Source organism: Nicotiana tomentosiformis, chromosome 5 (genome assembly GCF_000390325.3).
Source record: "Nicotiana tomentosiformis chromosome 5, ASM39032v3, whole genome shotgun sequence".
NCBI lineage: Eukaryota > Viridiplantae > Streptophyta > Magnoliopsida > Solanales > Solanaceae > Nicotiana > Nicotiana tomentosiformis.
The window spans coordinates 126,149,795-126,176,427 of NC_090816.1; the positions used below are offsets into that span (position 1 = coordinate 126,149,795).

Below are 26,633 nucleotides of genomic sequence, written 5' to 3' on the forward strand. Positions count from 1 at the left end.
AATATATTTTTACCCGTCCGAACAAAAATACCCATGTGCTAGACATGGTTGCTGTGTAAATATTAAGGATATGGTGTCCTTAATTTCATGAGTGTTGTGTAAATATTAAGGACAAAGTGTCATGTATTTGCAACTTCTGCTGTTAAACTTTAGGACATCATGTCCTTAACTTCATATGTGCAGTGTAAATGTTAAGAACATGGTATCCTTAACTTCATATGTGCAGTGTAAATGTTAAGAACATGATGTCCTTAACTTCATGTATGCAATGTAAACGTTAAGGACATAGTGTCCTTAACTTGTATTTGCAATTTCTATTGTTAAACTTTAGGACATCATGTCCTTAACTTCATATGTGCAGTGTAAATGTTAAGGACATGGTGTCCTTAACTTCATGTGTGCAATGTAAATGTTAAGGACATAATATCCTTAACTTGTATTTGCACCTTCTATTGTTAAACTTTAGGACATCATGTCCTTAACTTCATATGTGCAGTATTAATGTTAAAGACATGGTGTCCTTAACTTCATGTGTACATTGTAAATATTAAGGAAATAGTGTCCTTAACTTTATGAGTATTGTGTAAATATTAAGGACATGGTGTCCTTAACTTCATGAGTGATGTGTAAATATTAAGGACATGATGTCCTTAACTTCATGAGTGATGTGTAAATATTAAAGACATAGTTTGTCATTAATATTTACACAACACTTATGAAATTAAGGACACCATGTCCTTAATATTTACGCACCACTCATGAAGAAAGGGTAAAAATGACTTTTCGTATCAATTTTAATAGAGTAGTGGCTATTTTTGCTCAACATTAAAAATACTAGCTAAAAAGTAAATACCACTTAAAAAAGTGGCTATACCACGCCATTTCTTGGCAAAGTGAAGTGTATGATTTTCAAAATTGAGAATTTTTTTCGGTTACCATATTCGATATCTATGAGATAAGTTCCTTAGAAAAACAAACGAACCATAATCAAACTCATCGCATGATTGCCACCTTAGAGTTAAACTCAAGGGGAAAACCCCCAATTTTCAAAGTACTCCGCTAATAAATCATACCGCTATATTTTCCACCGTAGACACACAAAAGCTAGAACAGCTTTGGGGGGGGGGGTGTAAGAGGGAGATATTTAAGTGTTGACACAGTCATATCCATACACATTTTAGTTTTTGTGAATTGGATCTGAACTGCATTATCAATCACCCAAATTCAACTACAAGCACCCACATTAGTATAAAGTGAAAGGTTGGAGACTAAATGAATAGCACTAAAATGGATCAAAATTACTGTTGTATTGGTCTTACTTTTGAGCCTTTTCCTCTTCGGTTGTTTCCTCTTCAGCATCTTCTATTTCACTGGCTAACTTCACCAGATCTTGGACGAGGATTTTCCCTTCTGTTACAATATATACCAACTAATAGTTAATACAAAAGAGGGAAAAAATGATATTATTAAGGATATCGATCATAGACAAATAATATAGCGCTCTCTGTCCCAATTTATGATTATTAAGGATATCGATCATAGACAAATAATATAGCGCTCTCTGTCCCAATTTATGTGCAACATCTTCTATTCTGAAACATTTGACATTTCTAAAATAACACAGCAACATTTTTAAACATTTCACTATAAAATTCAAACCAAGCCTTGGCGTGATGCTTACCAGATCTCATTCAACAATCAATCACTTAAATTTGTTCTACTATTACCACTATAATAGGCAAGTCAAATTAACTTTAAATCTCCAGATATAGTTGAAGCTTGGTCATGTATAATTGGAAGTCACAGAACAAAAAAAAATCGTGTTACTCCATCCAAGCCAAGAAACTAAACTTAAAGTTTGAGACTAAGTGGAGAATACCCTTCCTTCAATTGAACTGCTATTTAAAGTCAACTTCTACCTTTAAAATTGATAGAACATCCCGACTCCTGGAACCTCCTTCTCTTGCGGCTTTAATTCATGACCATTTATTGTTCAATATCTTTGATTGGAGGAATCAAATGTGCGGGTTGACTTAAACTTGGGTTGGTCAAAACGGGTCATAAACCTACCAAGCCAACGGTTATTTGGGTTTATATGGGTTGAGTCAAGATGGCTTAATAATGGGTTGAAGCAGAACTTTCTCAACATGACCCAACTTCCCCTCCTTTTTTGTTTTTCTTTTTGAAAAGAGAATGTGAAAGCTAGCAATGATTTTGTGAAATGTTTGAAATGATTTAGTTAACTGATTGAGTGAATCATTCTCCAATCTATTTCCAATTGATGTGCCCGTTTTATTTGTGATCTGTACAATAATAATGTTTATCTTGTTGAAATAAATTTTCAAACGTTCAGTTTTTTAAACATATATTTCCAAACATGTATAGACAACAAGTTGAAGCATATAAAAAGAAATAGACTATAAATTACTAGTGTTACATCAATCTCTTTGTGATGAAAATACTTGCGAATATTTGATTTTTCATAATAAAAGATTCTACCATCGACTCTTTCCATATCAAATTAATATGGGAGGGATTAAGAGAAAAGCTGAAAGATTGGACTGTTTAGTGTTTGCTAAAAAAAATATGTAGACTTGAAGAAAAAACAAGCACTATATAACAGTAAAAGCAGATTACTAATGAAAAGTATTGTATATAACTTATCTGCGAGAAATATTTTTTTAATAACAAAAGAATAAGCACACCAGCCTTTTACAAGTGACTCTTCAGTGGATCATAGGACCAGAGAAAAATATTTCGTTTTTGAGTTGCCAATCCTGTAGAGGATTTGCCTTTGGCGGGAGCCAAAAAGAGAAGCAAATTCAACTTAGTTTTGGAGAAAGGAAGCAAAAGAGAAAGAAGTAAAAGGGTAAAGTTATATAACTTTGGCATACAGCTTGTATACGGAGTTTCTCCTACATTAATAAAATTATGTACATAATCCAAAAAATTACGCCGGGTATGACTTGGATTTTAACCCGTCAGGTTACATTGTTTGAATCGATTACCCAAAATTTCCATGGTCCTTTTTGGGTTCAACCCAGTATGATCCATCAACTATTTTATAAATAACCCAACCCATCCAAGCTCGAACATTGGGCAGGTTACACAATATGGATTGTTCCACCGCAAATCATTATCATAGAGGTTTTATAATAGTCAGAGATCCCAGTTAACCATTACTAACTACTGATGAATAGAGAAGAGAATCTAGAGTTGAATTTACTAACTGCTATTGATGGGCTCTATAATGTGACAACATTGGTTTTTTTTTTTTTGGGTGGGGGATAAATCGACACTAGTTAATACTCCTTCTATCCCATTTTATGGGATGCAGTTACTATTTTGAAGAGTCAAAAAACTTGTCCTCTAAATAAAATTTGATTTTGAACTACATGATTATGCACTTCTGTATAGTTTTTACACAAAATTTTCCCTTCCGCAGTATGAATGACCAATGCCACAGCCAACCCAAAAATTAACTAGTTTGACAAACTGAGCAAGCCATACCATCCTTCTTGGACAAAAGGGGGACAATAATTTGACGTCAGATTATAAAGTATAAACATCATTCTTACTTTTCCACTGTAACCTATAATAGTTGCCTGCCATTTTATCATCGTCCTTAAATGCATTCTCAATCTCAAATATAGTTGCATCTAAAAAAAATACTCTGGAAACCCTATTAAACTACACTCACTGCAACAAGTTATCTCTTTTGTTTTTTTCCTTATTATTATTATTACTATTTTTTTCTTTGATAAGTACAGCAACAAGATATCTCTTTTGTTTCATCAAGCAGCAAGCAATCACCAACGTCAAAATGTCAATCCAAATTTTACTGAATTTCTTACGCTAGGTTATCTTTTTTATTCCCCCTAGGTCCACAAAAATACATCAGACATTGGGAGGTACAGTTGTAAAGTTGGAAAAAAAAAAACGTTAATGACAGATGGAAACAAAAATTATCAAAGAACTATTCATGTCTAACCTCTGTCCTTGGAAAGGTTGGCTATGAGCTCCTGAATGCCCTCCTTAGCCAATGTATCCTTGAGGTATGCAGCAGCAGATGCCACCTCCTCTGGAGTGACTTTCCCATCATAATCCCTGCCACAGGACGCAAAAGAGTTACCTTCATTCGCCAATTAACTTCCAAGTAGAAACTAAAAGCAGCAGAAAGTAATATAGGAGAAACAATAAACAAGATTTCTCCATGGAGGAAACTTTTTCTTTTTTATATGGTTGATAGTTCAGCTAGAGAAACAAGTAATCCTATTACGAAATACAAAGATTTTAGTTTTAGCCCGATCACAAAGGAGAAGGATACCAATTTCTACATTAACCAAAGATACAGGACGCACAGGTGCATTGACATACACCAAATTAACTCATCTGACATTTGCATCCGATGCTAGGATTTTCTGAAACGAAAGACACTCCATACACTACATTATCTACCAGAACCACTATCAGTGGCTAATGAGAACTCCTCCAACCCTAAGCTTTCCTCATGATACAAAACATGTACATGAAAACAGTAAATTGATAGCTCACAGGTGATAATGCTGAAATTACTTCAAATGAACAAGCTGACAGAACATGTATATATTGGGATATAAAACCTCAATATTCACTTTCAAACTTGTAATTATCTCTTTTACGTTGAGCAGTGGCAGTAGTAGTTCATTAAACTCGGTGAAAAATAGAAACTGTTCAGATTGTTTAGAACTGCCTCTTTTCTTTTTTGATAAGGTAGAACTCTCTCTCTTCTTTTTTTCCTTCTCTTTTTTCTCTTCTTTTTTTGATAAAGTAGAACTGCTGCCTCTTTTTAAATTTCTAGATAGTACCTCTAGCGCAATTTGTAGTCCATATAACTAGCTTCTATATACATACCTATCCAGTAACCGCCAACGATTACCAATCTTGGCATCTACATCATCAATTTCCTTTTCAAGTTTTTGGAGCATTACATCAACCTGTTGAGTGGTAATTACAGGAGGTATGTGAGTTTTCATGAATAATCTTGCAACTACAATGCAAAAAAGAAATCAAGAATTGGTGCAATTTTAAAGCCCTAGCTAAATATTCCTAGGATAATCAGCTTTACCCTGTTAATAAGTGCTGATGAAACTTTATCGTCCACAGTCCGTTCTTTATTGTGGTCAGTGTCTTCCTCCCTAGCAGCTTTATATGCCTTTCGGGCTTCTTCTTCACCTTCAGGGCCCCCTTTATCCACCATGCTATTGTACAACTCTATCTGCAATTATCAAAACAAAAATAGCTTCAACGTTGAATTTGTAGTGTTTCCATTGTATTAGCATACATATGCACTATGCTGTCAAAAGAATTTATAGTCACAAAAACAACTAGGAATATGATTGCAAGAGGACAAGGTGACTGAAAGCAGTCAAGGAATAAGTGTCACATCTGAAAGTTCTAAAGTTTCCCAACCATCCTCCATCCTCCTTCCTCCTTACGGTAGTACCACATTTGTCTTTATATAATAGAAATTTTATTAAATACTGCAGTAGACCTAAAAGAACAGCAAAGCAAGCAGGTTGGGTACCCGAGCACATATCCAATTAGATTCTACTGTCCAAAACCTGCCTAGTGTGCTCTTTTAAGGTTTGTAATCTATCACATTGATGATTGAACATGCCCCAGTTAGAAGCCTAGAAAAGATAGCTACCCATAAACAAGGTGCAATGAGTAATTGAAAGAAGGAAAACCAATAAAGACATAAAATAACATGGCTGATGCTGGAAGATCAAAATAACAAAACGCAATAATTTTAGAGTGCACCATCTCCAGATATCGCTGCATAATACTTTAAAAGGTACTACTAATTAAGCCTCACATAATGCCGATGACTAAAAGGTGTTATTACCAGAGCTCTTTAGAAAATGCCCAGTATAATCTTAAGATCGTTAATGGAAAACATATAACAGGTACGAGCTATTGAAACAAGCATAGATAACAAACTATGGTGGTATCAGATATCCGAGGGACAATTCAAGTCACATTGATGAACATTCCAGAAATTTCATCAGAATCACTAAGCTATTGGAAATCAGGAGAAACTCATACGACTCCCATTACAACCACAGCCACAAATAAGCTAATTGCGATTAAAGTTCTCAAAAGGAAATTGATACAAAGTTCAATTTTTAGCAATCTTGAACTAATAGACAATGCAAGTTCTCAAAAGGAAATTGATACAAAGTTCAATTTTTAGCAATCTTGAACTAATAGACAATGCAACCCCTTCAAACCGGAAAGAGAAGTAATGGAAGGTCATTCATATTATTTAAATAATGATAAACAAAATAATCTGACTTCAAAAAGCAGGTTCTCCAGTTTAGTTTCTTTAAACAAAACAACAAACAGAAAACAAAGAACTGAATTAACTAGAACTAGCATGAAATCTAGAAAGACAGTTCGCTTTTGCTTAAATTCCTTATCAGGCATGTTACAATATTTCAAAACGGTAATAGCTCAAGCAATGATATATTACCTCTTTCTTGACAAGTCTCAAAAACTCATGACGCTCCAGGCTTACAGACTGAAAGAATAAGCAACAAAGCAGGACATGATTAGCAAAGATCCAATTTACCAAAGAAAAACTCCATACTAATACTTACCGAAGCCGATGCTAAAACAGCCAATGCACGACTAAGCTCACAAAGCTGCTCTTGTTGATCCAAAGTTTTGGTTTTCTTTAGTTCTTCTGCTTCTTTAGCTGTTGCAAGAGTCATCTCTTCCAAAGCTACATCCTTCTGCTTTTCTTTCATCTTAGCCTGCTCTTCTTCTTCTTCCTCTTCCTCTTCCTAAAAGCAATGACTTTAGAATTAGTAGTCTACACAGTAATTTTTGATAAGGTAAATAATTTCATTAATAACGGGAAAATCACACGTATACAAGCAGTATACTGAAAGGTAGAGAATTACAGCATAATATGATTCTCTATGAACGCCATGCAATCTTCTATACGCACTGTAACTCCATGGGTGTGCCATAAAGAGACTAGGAATGAGAGGCTATTCCTCAAATGTACATAGTTCTTTCATTCCACAAAGATACTTATACTACAAACGCTACGAAATCAGAGGTAAGTTTTAAAATGGTCAACAGTTATCTTCAATCAACATCACATAATTATAACATTTGAAAGCTGACACTGTAATATGTACATTTAAAATTTTGCACCCAAAAAAGCAAAAAATATGCTTGAAGAAAGAATTGGACATGAATTGGGCCAAGGAGGATTAGCAAGTGTATAAGGCAAGTGAAAAAGAGGATTTTGTATTATCCTCTCGGTCGCAAGTCTATCTTAAGTTTCCAATAACATAATTGTAAATAACAGTGATGTCAAACATTGAGCCAACTGCTTAACTTCTCTCTTAACAAAACGGAAATGAAAAGGTTAAACTGAGAATATTTATTAGGAAAATCCTATGTAATTTTTTTGTGGCGTGTAGCACTATAGAACTGTCTTATCAGAAAAATGTACATTTTCTCTAACTCACTAACCAAGGACACTCAGTTTGGAGTAAAGTAATAAAAACTGAAAATTTGTCTTTCAAATCTTGCTAATAAATTCTGGAAACAACAGTATTCTAAACTTGAACAATATGAATTCTTCCCAATAGTTTAAATTTATAATGAGGTTTCATGTCCCGTAAAATTCAAAAACAAGATTTTACCTTGATGAGCTCTTCTTCCATTTCTAAGAACTCAAGCTTTCTCTTCCTTTCAGCAAGAGAATCTTCAGATGGCATTGATGTAACTTGAACAGTGTCCACCACTTCATCTGGCAGTGATGAAAGTGTAGCTTGAACAGCTTCCTCTGGTTTTACTTTGCCTGATACTGTGAAGGCTCTGACGAGAATAAAATAACATGGTAACATGCTCAGTTGATAGTCTAAATCACAAGATCCTGAAAACAGGGAATGGAATTACCTAGAAAGGATTAACAAAGAAGATGGTACTGAATGGTTGAGCGATAAGTCCAGCCAATCTCGCAACTGCAAAGATATTAGCATCCAAGAATCAAAGATAAGTCTTTTGCACTTTCATACTGAAGCCAATATATTGAAATACACAAGCAGGATTTGAGTTTGTTGCACCGGAGAATGAGAAGTAGTAAGTGCAGTGCGTTGTGCTTCAACTGATGTGTAAACACATTACAATAAATACCAGCCAGTCTTTGCCATTGTTTTCATTTTTTTCAACTACTTCACATCTAGTTGCATGTTAATGATATTTAGACTGCTGTAAATATTCCTTCTAGAAAATACAAAAGAGTGAAACAGAAGCAAGCCCACATATTATTCTTCTCGGCTCAGATTATTTGTTCCGTCATATACTCCATTCGAAGGCAACTGATCCTTGCATATAACGAACACCATCAGGTGTCCCATATTTTTGATGTACTTAACACATTTTCTTACACTGTCCAGTAGCTTCGAGGCTGCTCCTGAGATGGTTTGGAATACTTTGGGTGATGCCAGGCATTGTGCAAAGAGTTAATGTTCAGCTGGAATTATGGTAGAAGAAAGAGAAGACACGGGGCGTGGAAAGTTGCTCCACTAACATTTACGGCAGTCGTCTGAGAGAGAAATAAGAGAGCTTTGGAGGGTGTAGAGACGAATTTTGTACAATTGAGGAGTATTCTCTTATTCCTCTTTCTTTTGGTGCGCCCATGACGTTCCTTTATGTATAGAAGATTGAGTGATGTTAGTCCTTTACGAAACATTGATTACCTGAAAATGTTAAAATGACTTTTTTTCTCTCTGACTTGGGAAATGTGCCCTCTCATTATTCACTCTGATTTTTTCTCCGGTGAATACTTTTCTCCGACGGAATTATTTCTATTATGGGGGCAAAAGCTTTCTTTATTTCAGGGGACAAATATTTCGAAGTCATTAATATTGGGGATGATCTTTCTCGGTGGTTCTCTTTCACTGAGAGAGGCAGGCGGTTTACTAGCAAATGGAGCGGGTGATCTACACAGAAGATGGGGGAGAACACAACAACAATATATTTACAGGGTCTATCAAAACTACAACATTCATGGCAGATTTGTAAGAATTGAGGTATGGCAAGGGGGGTGAAAGAAGGCGGTGATCATTCCAAAGATTGATTACAACAAGGGTTGGGACGCAATAGCAGAGAAGATTCTGCGCTTCCGGGAGAAAACAAAAAAAATATTCCCAATCAGACCTCCAGCTCCAATGTTAAGATCATATCACGAAGCAGCAAGAATAGGAAGTTGGCCGGATGCCCCATTGAGTTCAAGCTCTAACACAGTGACAATGGCTTATACACACCCACTTTCTAGGAGCTTAGTTGGGGTTTTCAATGACCCCTTCCATCACAGTCCTAATACAGAAACCATTCAAAAATGGTTCACTACAAGATGGAAAATCACAGCAGGGATCAGAGTTACCCCAATAGATCACAATCGCTTCTTATTTGAATCCCCTTCTAGACAAGAGGCGATAAGAATCAAAGCTGGGGACTGGTTTTGGAAAGGCAGACATCTGTCGCTAATGCGGTGGTCGCCGATCATCGGCACAGAAGGTACGAGCCGCAAGTCGGAGAATCGATGGATTAAAGCTTTTGGGATACCTCTGCACGCTTGGTCACCGGAGACTTCAAATTTGTATGTGACAAGTGTGGAGGTTACATCGATGCAAATGAAGACACCAAAAACATAGCTCACTTCTTCTGGGCCAGAATTTGCATCAAGAACTCAGATGGGAATATTCCGGCGAACTTGAACCTCAAAGTGGGGGACTTAGGCTTTGATATCCAGATTCTGCAGGAGGACCGGGCACCTCCAAGACCCATTGGTCATAACCTCGTACCAAATACAGCAGCGAAGCAGTTGGTGGAAACCTCGAACAATGTGCCTCTCTATGAGTTCGCATCCATCCGTCTATCAATAGGGGATCACGCGAAGGAGAGAAATTTTATTTCAAAAAACCAGGTCATTCTAAATGGGGGAAACTGACCCGTCAAAGCTACTACTAAAGGTAGGTCAAACAAAGGGAATTTAAATATACGCATCAATTCTGGCTATTATTCAACAGGCCCAAAGCACAGGGTAAACCACAAAAGGCCCAAATCAAATCTGCTTTGGAGAGCAGTCGGGCCAATTAATGACCCATGCATTTTTAAGCCGTCTCCTTCACAGGCATCTTCCGACTACGATCCCCTCTCTCTCGAAATTCAAGCCTCCAAACTCATGGCAACCAACACCACAGGGGAAACTTCACACACTCAATTCGATGCCGATGATGAAGCTGAGCCTTTGATTCATTTTAATCCTCCTCCTCTACTGCCACAATTATTATCTGCAAATTCACCAAAGGTTAGTGAGCCAGAATCAGAATTCTCTTCGCAGTCACTCAATGACTTTCTCCCTTTGCCTTGGCATGAGAGAGGAGATCTTTGCATGCAAGTGGTGGACACACCAACGGTATATGAGGCATCAAGGTGGACAAAGATGGCAATGTTAAAAGCTTGTAAAGCTTTTGGGGTTAATGCTGCAGGCTTTGAACATGAAATTATATGCATTATTTTAAGAATGGAAGAGAGAAGAAGAACTCAATTGCAGCAACATGCACAAACTGAGATGGAGTCTAGGAAAGGAAAGTCCAAAAGGGGAACAACTCAAAAAATTGGAGTGGGGTTTACAGGAGGGTAGTGGCAAGAAGGTTAGGGGCAGGTCTCAAAAAACTCACTCTAGATGAAGATAAAAAAATTTAAGTTGGAATGTACAGGGTTTAAACAAAAGGAATAAGAGAAGTACGCTAAAATCTCTCATTAACAAGTGGGGGCTGGACATTCTCTGTTTACAGGAGACTAAAATTGAAAACTGGAGCACTTCATTGATATGGGAAATATAGGGAAGCAGATGAGTGTCATGGATTGATCTTCCTGCATGTGACACCAAAGGGGGGATTCTGATTATGTGGGACAGGAGATTCTGACACTATGTTGATTCCCAATCTGGAACATTCACATTATCTTGCAGATTCGAGAGCTTAGCAAAAGGCTTCAACTGGGTGTTCACAGGAGTCTATGGACCTCACACAAACCCAGAAAGAACTAAAATGTGGTATGAACTAGCATCAATCAGAGGGCTTTGGTCTGATCAATGGGTAATTGGTGGTGTTTTCAACGTATGTAGGTTTGAAAGTGAAAGACTTAACTGCACAAGGAGGTCCAAAGCAATGAAGGGCTTCTCTGACACAATTCTAGACTTAAGCCTGATTGATATATCATTACAAGGAGCAGAATACACTTGGTCAAGAGGGGAGGATCACCTTCAGGCTTCAAGAATTGACAGATTCCTGATTTCTACTGAATGGAGTGACACCTTCAAAGTTGTAAAGCAGACTGTAATGCCTAGAGTTATTTTTGACCATAAACCAATCATGCTGGGTAGTGGAGACTGGAAAACTCACCATCTTATTTCAAATTTGAGAATATGTGGCTTCAAACTGAAGGTTTCTTGGACTTAGTAAAAGGTTGGTGGCAGTCCTACACAATTAGAGGCTCTCCTGACTTCATACTATCTCAGAAATTAAGGAGCCTCAAGCAGGACATTACAAAATGGAACAGGGAGATTTATGGCAAGATCGAAACTAAAAGAGACAGAGCTCTTGAAGAACTGGGAATGCTGGAGCAAATAGCAGAACAGAGGGAAATTAAAAGCTTTCAACCTGCGACTAGAACTCCAATAGATTGCAATTGCAAAGGAAACATCATGGAGACAAAAATCTAGGTGTTTATGACTGAAGGAGGGAAACAAGAGCACCAAGCATTTTCAAAGAATGGCAAACTCTAAGAGAAGAAACAATCATATTGACAAACTCAAAGTGGGTGAAGCCATAATTGAAGACAAGATACGCATCAATGAAGAAATTTTGGATTATTATCAGAAACTATACCATGTGTTGGAACCTTGGAGACGTACAACTAACTTTGGAGGGTTGTCTTCTTTAACCACTAAGGAGAGTGAAGGTTTAGAAGCACCATTTGATGAATTAGAGGTTCTGGCAGCTCTGAAAGCATGTGCCCCTGATAAAGCATCAGGTCCTGACGGGTATACTATGGCTTTCTTTCAAAAGTGTTGGGATGTCATCAAGGCAGATATTTTGAATACTCTTATTTACTATCATCAGCACAGTCATATGGTAAAATCTTGCAATGCCACATTCATTACACTTATACCTAAGAAGAAAGGAGCAATAGAGTAAAGGGATTTCAGACCTATTAGTCTAATAGGCAGATTGTACAAGATAACTGCTAAAATTATGGCTGAAAGACTAAAGATGATTGGCAAACTTGTTTCAGGTCAACAAAGTGCTTTCTTGAAAGATAGAGTAACACCAATGAAGTTTTGGATTGAAAACTCAAAAGTGGAGAAGCTGGGATATTGTGCAAGTTGGATATTGAAAAGGCTTTTGACCAATTAAATTGGTCATTCCTCATCAACATTCTGAAGGAGATGGGATTTGGAGACAGGTGGCTAAGATGGATTTTTTACAACATATCCACAGTTAAATACTCGGTGCTGGTTAACAGAAGTCCTGTAGGTTTCTTCTCCCTCGAAAAAGGCCTAAGGCAGGGGAGTTTCCTCTTTATACTAGCAATGGAAGGACTCACTCAAATGCTGGAGAAAGCCAAAGTAATGCAATGGATACAAGGATTCCAAGTAGGAAGGAACCCTGACAATGCAATCACTATCTCCCATTTGTTGTATGCTGATGACACTCTAATATTCTGTGGAGCTGAGAGTTCTCAAGTGTCATATCTAAACCTCACTCTACTGATTTTTGAGTCTCTTTCTGGTTTGCACATTAACATGCTGAAGAACATCATTTATCCTGTCAATGAAGTCCCTAATCTAGAGGAGTTGGCAGACTTACTATGTTGCAAAATAGGCTCTCTACCTACCACCTATCTAGGGCTGCCCCTAGGAGCTAAATTTAAGTCAGTAGGTATTTTGGGTGGCATCATTGAGAAAATGGAAAAGAGGTTAGCAACATGGCAAATGCAATATCTTTCATTGGGCGGCAGACTCACACTGATCAACAGTGTTCTTGATAGTATTCCAACGTACTGTATACCATTATACCCCATGTCAAGCTCAATTCTGAAGCAGATGGATAAATTGAGAAGAAGATTTCTATGGGATGGAAACAGCACAACTCAAAAGTTCTCACTGGTGAAATGGTCCAAAGTCACTCAGCCAAAAATCCAAGCGGGTTTTTGGGTATCAAGAATTTGAAGAATACCAGCAAAAGCATGTTAATGAAATGGCTTTGGAGGTATGGGCAACAAGAGGCAGGTTATTGGAAGACAATTATAGATGCTAAATTTGGTGATCAAGGCCACATGGGGTTGGAGTTTGGAAACACATCAGCAGTCACAAGAACGAATTTTTCCAGAACACATCCTTCAGAGTTGGCAATGGTCAACATATCAAATTCTGGAAAGACAAATGGATTGGCAGCACAACCCTACAGGAATCCTACCCAGGGTTATATCAACTTGCATGTAACAAGGATGCTTTTATTGCCCAATACAGAGAAAACAACAGCTGGAACCCCACATTCATAAGGGATCTTCAAGATTGGGAAATCAATTACCTACTCACTCTCCTTGCAGCCTTGGAAGACTAGAACTTTAGTCCACATCTACCTCACAGAATCATGTAGGGAACCTCTAAAGAAGGGAGGTACACAGTCAAAGCTGGTTACTATCCTCTGTGCTCTCAAAATGGCATCTTGGAGGATTGACCATGGAAGCATGTGTGGAAGATTAGACTACCTCTGAAAGTCTAATGCTTTTCTTGGATAGCACTTAATAGAGCATGCTTAACACAAGACAACCTCAACAAAACAGGTATAACCTTAGTGAACAGATGTTATTTGTGCCACCAAAGTTAAGAGGATGTCCGCCACCTATTTCTACACTGCCCTCTCACAGCTGATCTCTGGAACTTCTTCCTTTCTATTAGGTTTACATTGGGCTATGCCTCAGAACATTAAGGAAGCATTTATTAGTTGGCATTTTTGGAGAGTTGATAAAACCATCAAAAGGATCTGGAGGATGATCCCAGCCGTAATCTTTTGCAGTGTTTGGACTGAAAGGAATAGCAGATGCTTTGATGGGATCTCAACTCCACCTTACACTCTTAACGCCAGATGCTTAGTTAGATTGTTTCGCTGGCATTTTCATTCTCCCGTAAACAATGTTGATAATTTTTTAGATTCTGTTACCTCCTTAATTCTAACATAGACATAGTTCTGGAGCTAATTTTTTGGCTGCCTTGTATTCTGCATCTTCTGGATGCCTTTTATTAATGATGATTACTTACTTAATCAAAAAAAAAAGATTGAGTGATGTTAGTAGAAAACCATACATTTTTGTAGGTCTTCTACTTTTTGGTATATTTCTAGTATAAAGGTTCTTTTTTGCCCAAACATCAATAAAAATTATTACTTTATCCAGTGTTTTGAATAGCGTGAGACGACAAATAGCGATAAGGGCCCGCTTCACTGAGGCGAGAGGCGAGAAGTGAAGCGCTCGCCTTTTTGATGTGAAGCGACAATTTATATAAAAAAAAATAAAATATTAAATTTGCATATATATATATATATAGCAATAATATATTAATAAATATATCAATTAAAAACTCAGGTTTGAAAAAGCTCGCTGCCTCTGCCTGTGAAGGAATTGAAAAACAGAGCCAAAAAAAAAAAAAAAAAAGGAAGGAAGGAAGGAAGGAAGAATGAAAGAAAGAAAGAAAGAAAAAGAAGAGAAGAAGAAGAAAAAGGAATAAAGAAAGAGAGGAGAAAGAAGAAAGAAGAAGAAAGAAATAAAAGGGCAGAAACTCGAAGAAGAAGAAGAAGAAGGAGAAGAAAGAAGAAAAGAGATGAAGAGAAGCATACCTGATAAAGAAGCTTGAAGAAGAAAAAAGAATCGCTGATGTGACTGGGACTTGAAGGAGAAAGAAGAAGAAATCGATGAAGCCCTAAATTTTTTCTTTTAATCGCTGGTCTGCCGCCTTTTTCTTTTCTTTTTTTTCAAAAAACGACGCTACAGGACGCCTCTCGCTACACAGGCAGAGGCGCTCGCCTTTTTGAAATCGCCACGCAACAGAGGCAAATAGCGCTGGAGGCTCGCATAGCATCGCCTCACGCTATTAGCGTTGAGGCGAGCGTTATTTACAACACTGACTTTATCAAAGTAAATCTTTGAGTCTAACTCAATCCCAAAAGCTAGCTCACGAGGGGAGAATTGCCCTAAACTTCCCTCAACCAATTTGGGACTCTAACCCACTCTTACGCCCCCACACGTCCAGACCCAACAACTGGAGCGTGAACAATATAATATGGGGTCCAACATCATATAAACAAAGAATTGGGATGAGCCTGGCTCTATACCATAATAAGAAAATGGACCTTGGGCTTAACACAATCCCAAAAGCTAGCTCAAGATGTGAGGATCGCCCAAGACCATATAAGGAGGCCATGACACATTCCCTCAACCAGTGCGGGACTTTAACCCACTTTAACATCCCGCATTGGTTGAGGGAATAGGTTGTGTCTCCTTATATGGTCTTGAGTTAGGCACAAGGGACATATTTTCACAATAAAAAAGAACTGTAGCAGAAATACCAACCTGGTTAACATTTCTAAAAAAACTTAGATCCCATAACATAAATTATGTGAACCTATTGATGCAAAATCCAGTCGCTATTACAGGCAGCTGGAAGGAAGGAGAACATTGTAACCAAAGCTAGCTGCAAAACTAAGGCTGGTAAAAGATTCAGCGGAATACTAAGTACTGCATATCCAGCCAGCAAATAGCAGCAATTGGCTAGATACACAAAGAGCAGGGAGACGGGATCCTATAGGGCATGAATATCAGAACGATCTACAAGATTGGGAGATGAAGGAGCTGAATTGCTTGGACTACTATATAAGCAAAAGTATCGTCTTCAAATAGAGAAAGAAACAAGTGGATTTGGGAAGGGCACAAAGATGGAGTCTTAAGAGAGAAGAAAGATTTCCCCCACTGGACAATATGGTCAAAAGGACCAAGAAAAGTGCCCTTTGCTTTGATAGCTGCATGGGATCCATTCTTACAGCAGAGAACTAGACTAAAAGAAAGATAATATGTATCAGTTGGTGTTTCATGCGTATCAGACAGTGGAGGAGGAGGTCAACCATTCGTTGTGTCACTGTCAAACTGCACAGAGGATATGGAGTTCAGAGTGGAACATATTTGGAATTCAGTGAATGATGCTAGGACAGCTAAAGACATGCTATTGTGTCTAGTGCCTACTAGGTGGAAGCTCAAGAGCAGAAGAAGAATTGGGTGAAACATTTTGTTTTTCTGTGAAGTTCTGGAGCACATGTCGTACTCTAGTCAGTATTGATGACAAGAGGATCTTTGTTGAGAACCAGGTTTTGACATAGGTTTCTTTACTTTTTGTATACATCTTGTAATGAGGTTTTACTTGCCCAACATTTCAATAAAGTATTTACCTATATCAAAAAGAAAATTAGGGATAGAGTCGTATAGACCACTCAAAATAACGCACAATTCTCTGGATAAATACTTTTCAACTGAAAATTTCCAAAGCCAAAGAGGACTCCAAAAGCGATAGAGAGCATATCGGGTTTCCCATTAAGTTGTTTCAAATGACTATATTGACTACAAAATCTAACTACTATGACTATATCCAGAAGTTTCTGCAGGATACACCAGACTAACAAAAATATAGAACCAAAAGATGCAGAAATAAAGTGTAAACCATTGAGAACAAGATAAGGCGTAAAGACAACAAATTTTGAGACAAAAATAGTTAATTTGCTCGAGTCAACAATTTAAACAAGACTAACAAACGATCAAAGCATACCTGCTGCCGCATTTCTTCTACTGAAAGTAATCCAAGTAAACCTCGTTCTCGACAGGCTTGACGGAGCTCATCCTCCGAAAGGGACTCTACGCCCTCTGCTTTAATCATCTTGTCATCATTCTTGATCCTGCCAAAAGCAGCAAAGTTTTGCTAAATGAAGGAAAAAATTTGCTTCTACAACACATGCATCACAAAAGCATTCACTCATCTCCAAAATGAAGATGTAACCACCAAGATCTAGAGGAAATCTACCACGAACAAAGAAACAGAAAGATAGGCTTTTATTGTGAGAGGATACAAATTGCCTGCACATCACAGGTCTTGCATGCTCTCAATAGATTTGTCCCGACTGTTCTCACTATGGCCTCCATTTTCTAGACTTCTGTCAGTCGTTATACCTTTTTTACTGATTCCCTGTTACCAACCAACCCAGCAATTCCCCAAGAAAAAGTCAAACAAACAGGACCACCTGATTATCTAGTTTGGCACGAGGTTGTTGTAGCTGGAAATGATAGGGGCTATAATCTCTGAACAGAACTTTTAAACATATCAAAAGCTACCTTATGTGATATGACCATAGGAATGAAAATCAGTTCTTAAACAAACTAATCATAATAATGAAGACCAGTTTATTTTAAAGAGAAAAAAGGCACAACCGAAGGAGGAAAAGAGAAATTAACCATTTAGGCTCGAGTTATTCAAAATTTGGAAGGAAAATAGAGCTCAACTGATTAAATATTTGTGGAAGGAAAAAAAACATAATTTGGATAGAAAAGGATATATAAACTATTAGACACAAGTCAACTCAAAATGAAGAACCATAATAGTGAAAACCAGTTAATTCTAAAGAACAATTTTAGGAAGAAAACATAGATGAACTATTTAGGGTCGACTTATTCAAAATTAAAAAGGATAATAGAGATCAGCGGACTAAATATTTGTTGAAGAAGGAAAAAAGAGCATAATTGGAGAGAAAAGGATATATAAACTATTAGACACAAGTTAACTCAAAATGAAAAATAACGAGACTTACTTTTGAAGCCTCTTTCGAAGCATGAATCGCAAATATGCATCAGTTCCAAAGGGGTTGATACCCATATATTTGCACATATTCACCAACCTCGGTCTGCATTTGACGAATATCAATTGCACTTCAATATTTTAACCATCAGCAATATATGCAAGAAATTTTCATTTAGTCAGAATTAGACCAAGAAAGTGTAATTAGGCAGAAACCTGCTGATATTATCCAAAGTGAGCTCATCATTAAACAGCTTGGCAAATCCTAAAATTTCTTCATTAGATACACTAGCACCCCTTCTGACCTAATCAATTGTCATATAAACATCTACAGTAGTTAGATAGGAGGGGGGGGGGGGGGAGCAGAGCAAATAAAAGCCTTGGCTTAATAATTCAAGATTTGGCAAATGCAGAAAATACAAAAGAAAGGAAACCCAAAAAAAGAAGTGACAAATAAATATTTACCTTATTCATAAATTCATCAAGATCCTCTGCTGTATTCTTCAGTTCTCCGCTTCGGGAGTTTTTAACTTCCTTTGCCATCTCTTTGACTGTTTCTTGTAGAAACTTCGCATATTCAATCCTAGCATTCAGCTTCCTTTTCAGAGCCTCCTGAATTTGAGCAATTGAAACACTATAAGGATGTGCATACTCAGAGTTTAATGGAAATAAAAAGCCTACAAAATCACATCTGACCAACCAGAGACACCAATTGTTAGTAGACACTAAACAACTTCCAATACTCATTTTTTAACTTCAACGTGGCACATTTTTTTTCAACTTCAACCAAATATTGTCCAACCACCTATTAACTGGGTCGTCCCTGTTACACACTTCCATGAGCAGACATAAGTATATGCAAGCCTATCAAACAGAAGCTAACTAAATAGAAGTTGCAATCATGGCATCGTAGTGGATGTTCCTCAGCTTTCAAGGAAATGCTCATATTCTTCCTTGCGAGGCGAATAATACAACAGGGCAACAATTACCAGGCCCACCAATGTGTATTGCTGGTGCTTCCACTAGGAGGATAAACTTAGGATATTTGCATAAGGTTATAAAATCTTGTGAATAGAACTGAATGTTCTTCTTTTTTTCTTTTTCTTTTTTTTTTTTTTGGGGGGGGGGGGGGGGAGGGGGGAAGGGCAGTAACTTAAATTAATTGACTTGTGAAGTCAAGACAATCTCTACAACAGTCGAAAGATAATATCATAATTGAAATAGAATTTAGTCTTTTCCAAGCACTTCCTTGGAGAAAAAGAGATCAGACCCTAAAGGTATAACAAAGAGCATATATGACAGTCTAATGTATAATACAACCTGCAGCGGATTTGACTATATCAAGCACGGAAGGATCCATATTAAAGTGCTAGAATAACCAAATGAAAAGCTTTGCCCCCTACCCCAATCCACTGATATGTTGAAGAGCCAAACAGGATATAATGCTTTCTCCTCACGGTTTTACCACAAAGCTTTTTCTTCCACTACTATATCCAAGGACTCATATTACCTTGAGAACTAACTTACCTCCAGGAGATTTGGATTATAAAAAGCTTATTAACTCTTATAATTGAATTTGCCAAGGATAGCAATCTTGACAAACAGCACATGCTAACTCATGAAGTAAAGTATTCCATGCCTTTCAATCCTTAAGCTGCCACAGAGACCAAGAGCTCAGACATCATGGAGCATCTACACTACTTAAAAGGGGGAAGCAAGGGGTAGCTGGGTAAAAGTTTTTTTTTTTTAAGCGTATCATTGCCCCCAAGATATCCTTCAAATTAAGTGACTAAAGGAGCTTATCATTAAAAGGAAACGCTAATCATGTCCTCAGATGACTAATCAAAGGGAAAGTCAGGCCATAACAGAGGGTATTTTTCTCTGAAGGGAATAGGAAAGAAAGCAAATCATTAGTTTCCTGTTTCAAAGAAAAAATTATTTCATAGTTTACTATCTTGATTGAAATTTTATTTTGCTTATAATTTTGCAAACACGTGGAATTTGTCACAAAATTTGGCGTCAGAGATAGAGAAAGAGAATGAGCAGCAATCAAGTTTTAGCACAAAAGAAACTAGCCGCTGGAACAATTGGCACAAATCTTGCCTCTTCTTTCATCTTATCTTGGAAGGTTGATGGCAGCATGTTGGGAAACACTGCCAGGAATACTGGCAACAAGAACTCCATAAATGGAACAATAATAAACACTGCAACAGGAACCAGCCTAAAAATATCAGCTGTTGTCCGTGTTAGTTGTTGCCTTTCCCTCCGGGAAAGACTCTTCCCATTGGCTGTCTTCAACAAGAGCCTTGAACATATCCTAACATCAGCCCAAAGCAGTTTGGTGCCCAACCAATAGTGTTGCATTGTTGACTTAAATTCATCCTTCCAATGTCGCATCTTTTTTGCCCAATCTTCCCTGGAATAAGTGGAAAAAGTGACTTAATACATAGGTATAGAACATTATCTATCTGTTATATAGGAATAAAATACATTTTCAACCTGCTCATTGAAGCAACAGCTCTCAAAGCAGGACCAATCCCTAATAGCATAGCCCAAATTTTCCTAAGTATAGGTTGAATACCAATCTGTGAATCTTGCAGCTGTTTTGCTTTTGCTTTGGCTTTGGCCATAGTTAAATCTTCAACTGCTTCATCACATTCTTCTGGTGAAGCTTCTTTCTTCTGTCTAACAGTTGGTTCTTCATCCTTATCATTTCCTTTACCGAAATCAGGTTGACCTGCTGCAGCTGTCGAATATCGTTGTTGGTCTGTTATCCACCTGGTCCCCAACGGAGAAAGAGGCCCATATCTTCCTACTCTCAGACCCAAGGCTGGAATTTCAGATGAGTTGGATAGGACACGTTTTCCCCATACTTTTAGTAACTCATTTTCGGTTAATGGATTTGAATTTCTTTCCTTTTTGTTATCTGCATTTTGAGGTTGATGAGTTACTGTAGAGCACCAGTCCCAAGAATTAGAAGCCTTAGATGAACCACAGTTCTCATAGCTCAAAAAACCTCTAATGAAAGTATGAGGTCTCACAGTAGAATCAAAGAGGTTCCTCTTCCTTCTCAATATTGCTCTTGAAGCCATTAGCAAAAAGTTCTTCTTTGCATACAGCTAATGTAACATATTTCAGAAATTCCTCGCCTAAAGCCAGCCTGTTTAATAGAACAGATTATTGTACTAAAAAAACCATAATTCACTAAACATATGGGATTATATTAACATTTTACTTAACAGATTTTTTTTGGAACAACTAATTAAAAAGCAAGTGAATTAGTTCAATTTTATTATCTTCTTTCCTCATTACAACCACCTCCTCAAAGGGCAGCCCAGTGCACTAAGCTCCCGCTATACGTGGGTCCGGGGAAGGACCGGACCACAAGGGTCTATTGTATGCAGCCTTACCCTGCATTTCTGCAAGAAGTTGTTTCCAGCCAAAAAAAAGGTTTCATAGTTAATGGAATTGAATGCGGAGTCAGTGTCAATATACACCAATTTGCTACAGTTATTAGTAACTGTCATGTATCTGTATTGCAAAGTCATGCGGCCATTCAATTCACCCCAAAACTTCACTTTCTCTTCCCAATTTCAACTTTCAGTTGTAAAATCTTTACATAACTGAATGCAAAACAATAAAACTGGAGCAGACACATGAATGCTCTAACTTCAAATGATAAAGAACAATTACATTCATTTTTTATGTGGATAAATGACAATGAGTGCATTCTGTTGCAATAAACTCTTTGCCTCCCACAAAAAGAAAGTCAATCCAAGCAGCAAACTAAAATGCCTAATCCCCTACTGCTCGTTGAATCACATATCCACAATCTTCCTTCCTTTTTTTTTCTTTTTTGATGACATAGGTGTTCGGGCCAGCTTGCGTTACCCCTCAACTATTCCACCATATTCCCGCTACCTCTTATGAGTCCCACACCCACAAGTACTATGTAACTCTGCTTACCAAGATTGGGTAGATGAGAAGAAATTACCTACAGTATTTTTTGTCTCCACCGAGATTTGACCCTGAGACCTCATGGTTCTTCTCACACTTCACTGACCACTAGGCCACCCCCTTGGGTATCCACTCGTTCTTCTTCCGCAGCTCCAAAGACCTTCCCAATGCTTATAATACTCATCCAATCTACAAAAAATAGTACTAGCAAAACATTTCCATTACCATCCTTCCTCATTATCCCCAAAATAAAGTATCTACAACTACCTCATTACACAATTTTCCACAAAATCACACCTGACGTAGCCACTTGTCCATCATGCATAAATGTATGCATATTGACACTCTTCCTTCTTCCACAGGTCTAAATAACTTCACGATGTCTATAGTACACATCCCAATCCAGAGACAGATAACAGGTGTTTGTTAGTTACAGGTTCGTCTGAACCCAGGAGATTTGGCTCAAACTCCGTATATTATTCACTACATAAGTACAAATAATTAAATTTGAACCAGTAAATCAAATGAGTTGGGGTAGATTTATGGCAGCATCCGGAAGGTGAAACCTTAAAGTTCATATACTAAGTTCATATACTGATCCGCCTCTGTCCCAATCTACAAATTCCATTATCATAGTCCTTCCTCATTATCCTCAAAATTCAGTTTCTACAACCAGCTCGTTACACAGTTTTCCACAAAATCAAACCTAACGTATCTATTAGCTCATCATCCACAAATATACGCTCAAACAAGCAAACAAAAACCTCATAAAAATCAAATTCATTTTGCATTGCTTCAAGCTACGTAAATACAATAAATTGCTCAATGTATGCATTCCAAAATGATAACAAACTGTGAAAAATGAAAGCTGAAATTAAAATATAAATCAACCGAAAATATAAAATGAAGCAATTGAATTAGCTCTGACCTGAGACTGGTGATCGACAAATTCGTGTTCGAACGTTCTAGAAGAAATAAACAAAATCCGCAGTCACGTGTGAATGATTTTTCAGCAAATAGGAGTAGTTTAGTATATCAAATCGAACACGTCTTTCAGTAATAGAAATTTATATAGAGAATTCGGAGAGAGTCCAGTCTTCGCGCAAATCAATTTATAGTGCACTGGAGTAGGGAGCAAGTATATTCCCGAGAATAGAGTGCATAGCCACTAAAAGAGACTGGGTCGTGCTTTTTAACCTTGGCTAAATGTAATGGACCGTTCTGGGAATGTGTTGGATTAACTTGAAATGGATTGGGCTTGGGGAAGTGCACAAATAACTACTAATTAGAGATGTCTTTACTTTTTAGTCACTGTTTTAAATGTATTTACTCTTTAGCCAGTGCTTAATAAATTTTTACCCGTTCGGACAAAAATACCTCTGTGCTAGACATGGATGCTGTGTAAATATTAAAGACATAGTGTCCTTAATTTCATGAGTGTTGTGTAAATATTAAGGACAAAGTGTCATGTATTTGCACCTTCTGCTGTTAAGTTTTAGGACATTATGTCATTAACTTCATATGTGCAGTGTAAATGTTAAGGACGTGGTGTCCATGGGTGATGTATAAATATTAAGGACATAGTGTCTTTAACTTCATGGGTGTAATATAAATATTAAGGGCAAAGTGTCATGTGTTTGCACCTTCTGCTATTTAAACTTTAGGACATCATGTCTTTAACTTCATATGTGCAGTGTAAATGTTAAGAACGTGGTGTCCTTAACTTCATGTGTGCAATGTAAATGTTAATGACATAATATCCTTAACTTGTATTGGCAACTTCTATTGTTAACTTTTAGGACATCATGTCATTAACTTCATATGTGCAGCGTAAATGTTAAGGACATAGTGTCCTTAACTTCATGTGTGCAATGTAAATGTTAAGGACATAATGTCCTTAACTTGTATTTGCACCTTCTGTTGTTAAATTTTAGGACATCATGTCCTTAACTTCATATGTGCAGTATAAATGTTAAGGACATGGTGTGCTTAACTTCATGTGTGCATTATAAATGTTAAGGATATAGTGTCCTTAACTTTATGAGTATTGTGTAAATATTAAGGACATGGTGTCCTTAACTTCATGAGTGATGTGTAAAATATCAAGGACATGGTGTTCTCAACTTCATGAGTGATGTGTAAAATATTAAGACATGGTTTGTCCTTAATATTTACACAACACTCGTGAAATTAAGGACACCATGTCCTTAATATTTACACATCACTCATGAAGAAAGGATAAAAATAATTTTTTGTATAAATTTTTATAAAGTATTAGTTATTTTGTTCAACATTAAAAATACTAAAAAAAGTGGCTATACCACGCCATTTCTTGGATTTTAAGCTTGTGTAGCTTAAAGAGGGTGAATGAGAAATGGAGGAAAAAAATAAAATATTTGAGTTTCCTTCAGTGGGAAAGGGACATTATCTCATATTAGAAGAAAAAAGACTTTTGATGGGTATATATATATATATATATAATTGTTCTTCTTCTAACTCTTAAAGAGCTAAGAAGAAGGCAAGCCTCGCGCCGTCGTCATCGTCGCTCGCTCGGCTCGGCTTTGGATTTGGATTTGGATTTGGTCAAAGATCGATTGATTGATTAATCTTTTTGGATAAAATTCCTTCCAATTATTTAATTAATTAATTAAATAATTAACGAAAAATTCAATCCGGAATAACCCGTTTTCAATCAGGACCGTTTTCTTTTCCCGGATTATTTTAAATCTATTTTCCCGCAATATTTCAAACAACCTGTTCCAACAGCCATGGCTTTTTCTGAAAGTTTGCAAACCTTTTCAGAAACAATGCCAGCAACTCTATAAATATACTTTGAATCCCACAATCTTTTCTTACAAAATTTTCTGATCTTCTTCTTCTTCTTCTGCATAAAAATTCCAGTGTGTTTTACAACCTTCGAGTGACTCGTTGTTCACCAGCGTTTTTGGTACCAACACTCTGGTGAGTTAAATCATTCTATCCTGGGAGGATATATTCCAGCACCTAAGGTACTTGAGAAGAATAATTTCCTTAAGGACACACTGTGTATTCAGTGGGCTCGATTTATTCCTATACTATTTTTCCAGAATTTATTTCGTTAAACAAGTATTACTAACTTTCTGTTTTGTTTATATATTTCAGAAAGTTTAATGGCTTAATTGTTTATTACAGCAATACAGATTTATAACAATCTTAAGGAAATTATTTTATTATATTATGTATTTTGTTTGTGGAGATTAAAACCTGTGTGGTTTTCTACTCCTTCTGAATTTTACTATCCTGATTTAAAGATATAAAAACTTCATTAGAGTATTGAAATTCAAAAAACGATTTGAAGAACATAAAAACTTCATCGTTTTCTGTGAAACAGTATAAAAAAACTTCGGTTTTATTTATTATACATATTGTTTGTTGTTAATAATAGTATTGTTTATTGTTCTGATTTTGCCATTAATTGAACTCTTCTGTTGTTTACAGTGAGAAATGACAATTGATTACGGGAATTCTTCTGCGACTATTGCGGCAACGACAATAGCTTCGTCAAGCCGGACTGCTGTTCTACCGGCAGAGAAATCGGAGAAATTTTCCGGAGCCAACTTCAAAGGATGGTAGCAAAGGGTGTTCTTCTAGCTTACCACACTTGGTATGCAGAAATTCACTAGTGAAGAACCTCCAATGCCTGCTGCGGACATGTCGGACAATGAAAAATTCATGATTGTTTAGGCGTGGAAGCAGGCAGATTTTCTTTGCAAAGGCTATATATTAAGCGCTTTAGAGGATGACTTGTACAATGTGTACAGTGCGATGAATACTTCGAAAGAATTATGGAACGCACTTGAGAAGAAGTACAAGACTGAAGATGCATGCTTGAAAAAGTTCGTGGTTGCCAAGTTTCTAGACTGTAAAATGATAGACAGCAAAACTGTTGGAACCCAAGTTCAGGAGCTTCAACTTATTTTTCATGACCTTATTGCTGAAGGTATGGTCATGAATGAAGCATTTCAAGTGGCTGCAATGATTGAAAAATTGCCTCCTTCGTGGAGAGATTTCAAGAACTATCTTAATCACAAGCGCAAAGAAATGAAGTTGGAAGATCTTGTGATTCGTCTCAAGATTGAGGAAGACAACAAAACAGTCGAGAAGAAGTCTCGTGGAAATTCAACGATCATGGGAGCTAATATCGTTGAGGAGACTGCTCCAAAAAGTAAGAAGAGAAAGAGGTCTTTTGGACAGACAAAGGAGCAGAACAAAAAGAAATTCAAGGACAGCTGCTACAATTGTGAAAAAAACGATCACAAAGCCCCTGATTGTCATTTCCCGAAAAAGTACAAGAAGTAGGGACATGCCAACATAGTGGAGAAGAATGATGACATTGATGATCTGTGTGCAATGCTTTCAGAATGCAACCTAGTTGGAAATCCGAAGGAGTGGTGGATTGACTCTAGAGCCACTCCACATGTTTGTGCTGTCAAGGAAGCATCTGCGACTTACTCCACTGCTGGTCTCGAAGAAGAGCTTTCCATGGGAAATACTGCAACATCCAAGATTGAAGGTTATGGGAAGATATTCCTGAAGATGACTTCCGGCAAGGTGTTAACGCTCAACAACATTCTTCATGTTCCTACTATTAGGAAGAATTTAGTTTCTACTTCTTTACTTGTTAAGAATGGATTCAAATGTATATTTGTTTCTGATAAAGTTGTTGTAAGCA

At 37.1% G+C, this 26,633-nt stretch overlaps 1 protein-coding gene across 2 annotated transcripts; it reads right to left on the minus strand.

Annotated features, from left to right (window-relative positions):
* Positions 1–984: 984 nt before the first annotated feature.
* Positions 985–23,085, minus strand: LOC104099445 (uncharacterized). Of its 2 annotated transcripts, none has more exons than XM_070175321.1 (15): positions 22,851–23,085; positions 20,465–21,125; positions 20,069–20,381; positions 18,431–18,577; positions 18,182–18,270; positions 17,979–18,071; positions 16,946–17,072; positions 7,960–8,024; positions 7,704–7,878; positions 6,642–6,827; positions 6,515–6,562; positions 5,108–5,257; positions 4,894–4,976; positions 3,992–4,107; positions 985–1,410 (listed from the first exon to the last, which is right to left on the minus strand). In XM_070175321.1, exons 2-15 carry the CDS (start codon positions 21,055–21,057, stop codon positions 1,316–1,318), a joined length of 2,280 nt encoding a protein of 759 aa, XP_070031422.1. In that variant the 5' UTR covers positions 21,058–21,125; positions 22,851–23,085; the 3' UTR covers positions 985–1,315. The 2 variants fall into 2 exon arrangements, with proteins under 2 accessions (XP_070031422.1, XP_070031423.1); XM_070175322.1 differs by lacking the exon at positions 22,851–23,085 and adding an exon at positions 21,960–22,076.
* Positions 23,086–26,633: the final 3,548 nt, after the last annotated feature.

Coding starts and splice junctions, on each gene's coding strand:
- LOC104099445 (XM_070175321.1), bottom strand. CDS start 21,057: ATGGCTTCAAGAGCAATATTGAGAAGGAAGAGGAACCTCTTTGATTCT. Junction 18,271..18,430: donor TTGATGAATTTATGAATAAG/GTAAATATTTAT, acceptor ACAATTGATTAG/GTCAGAAGGGGTGCTAGTGT. Junction 7,879..7,959: donor TCTTTGTTAATCCTTTCTAG/GTAATTCCATTC, acceptor TATTCTCGTCAG/AGCCTTCACAGTATCAGGCA.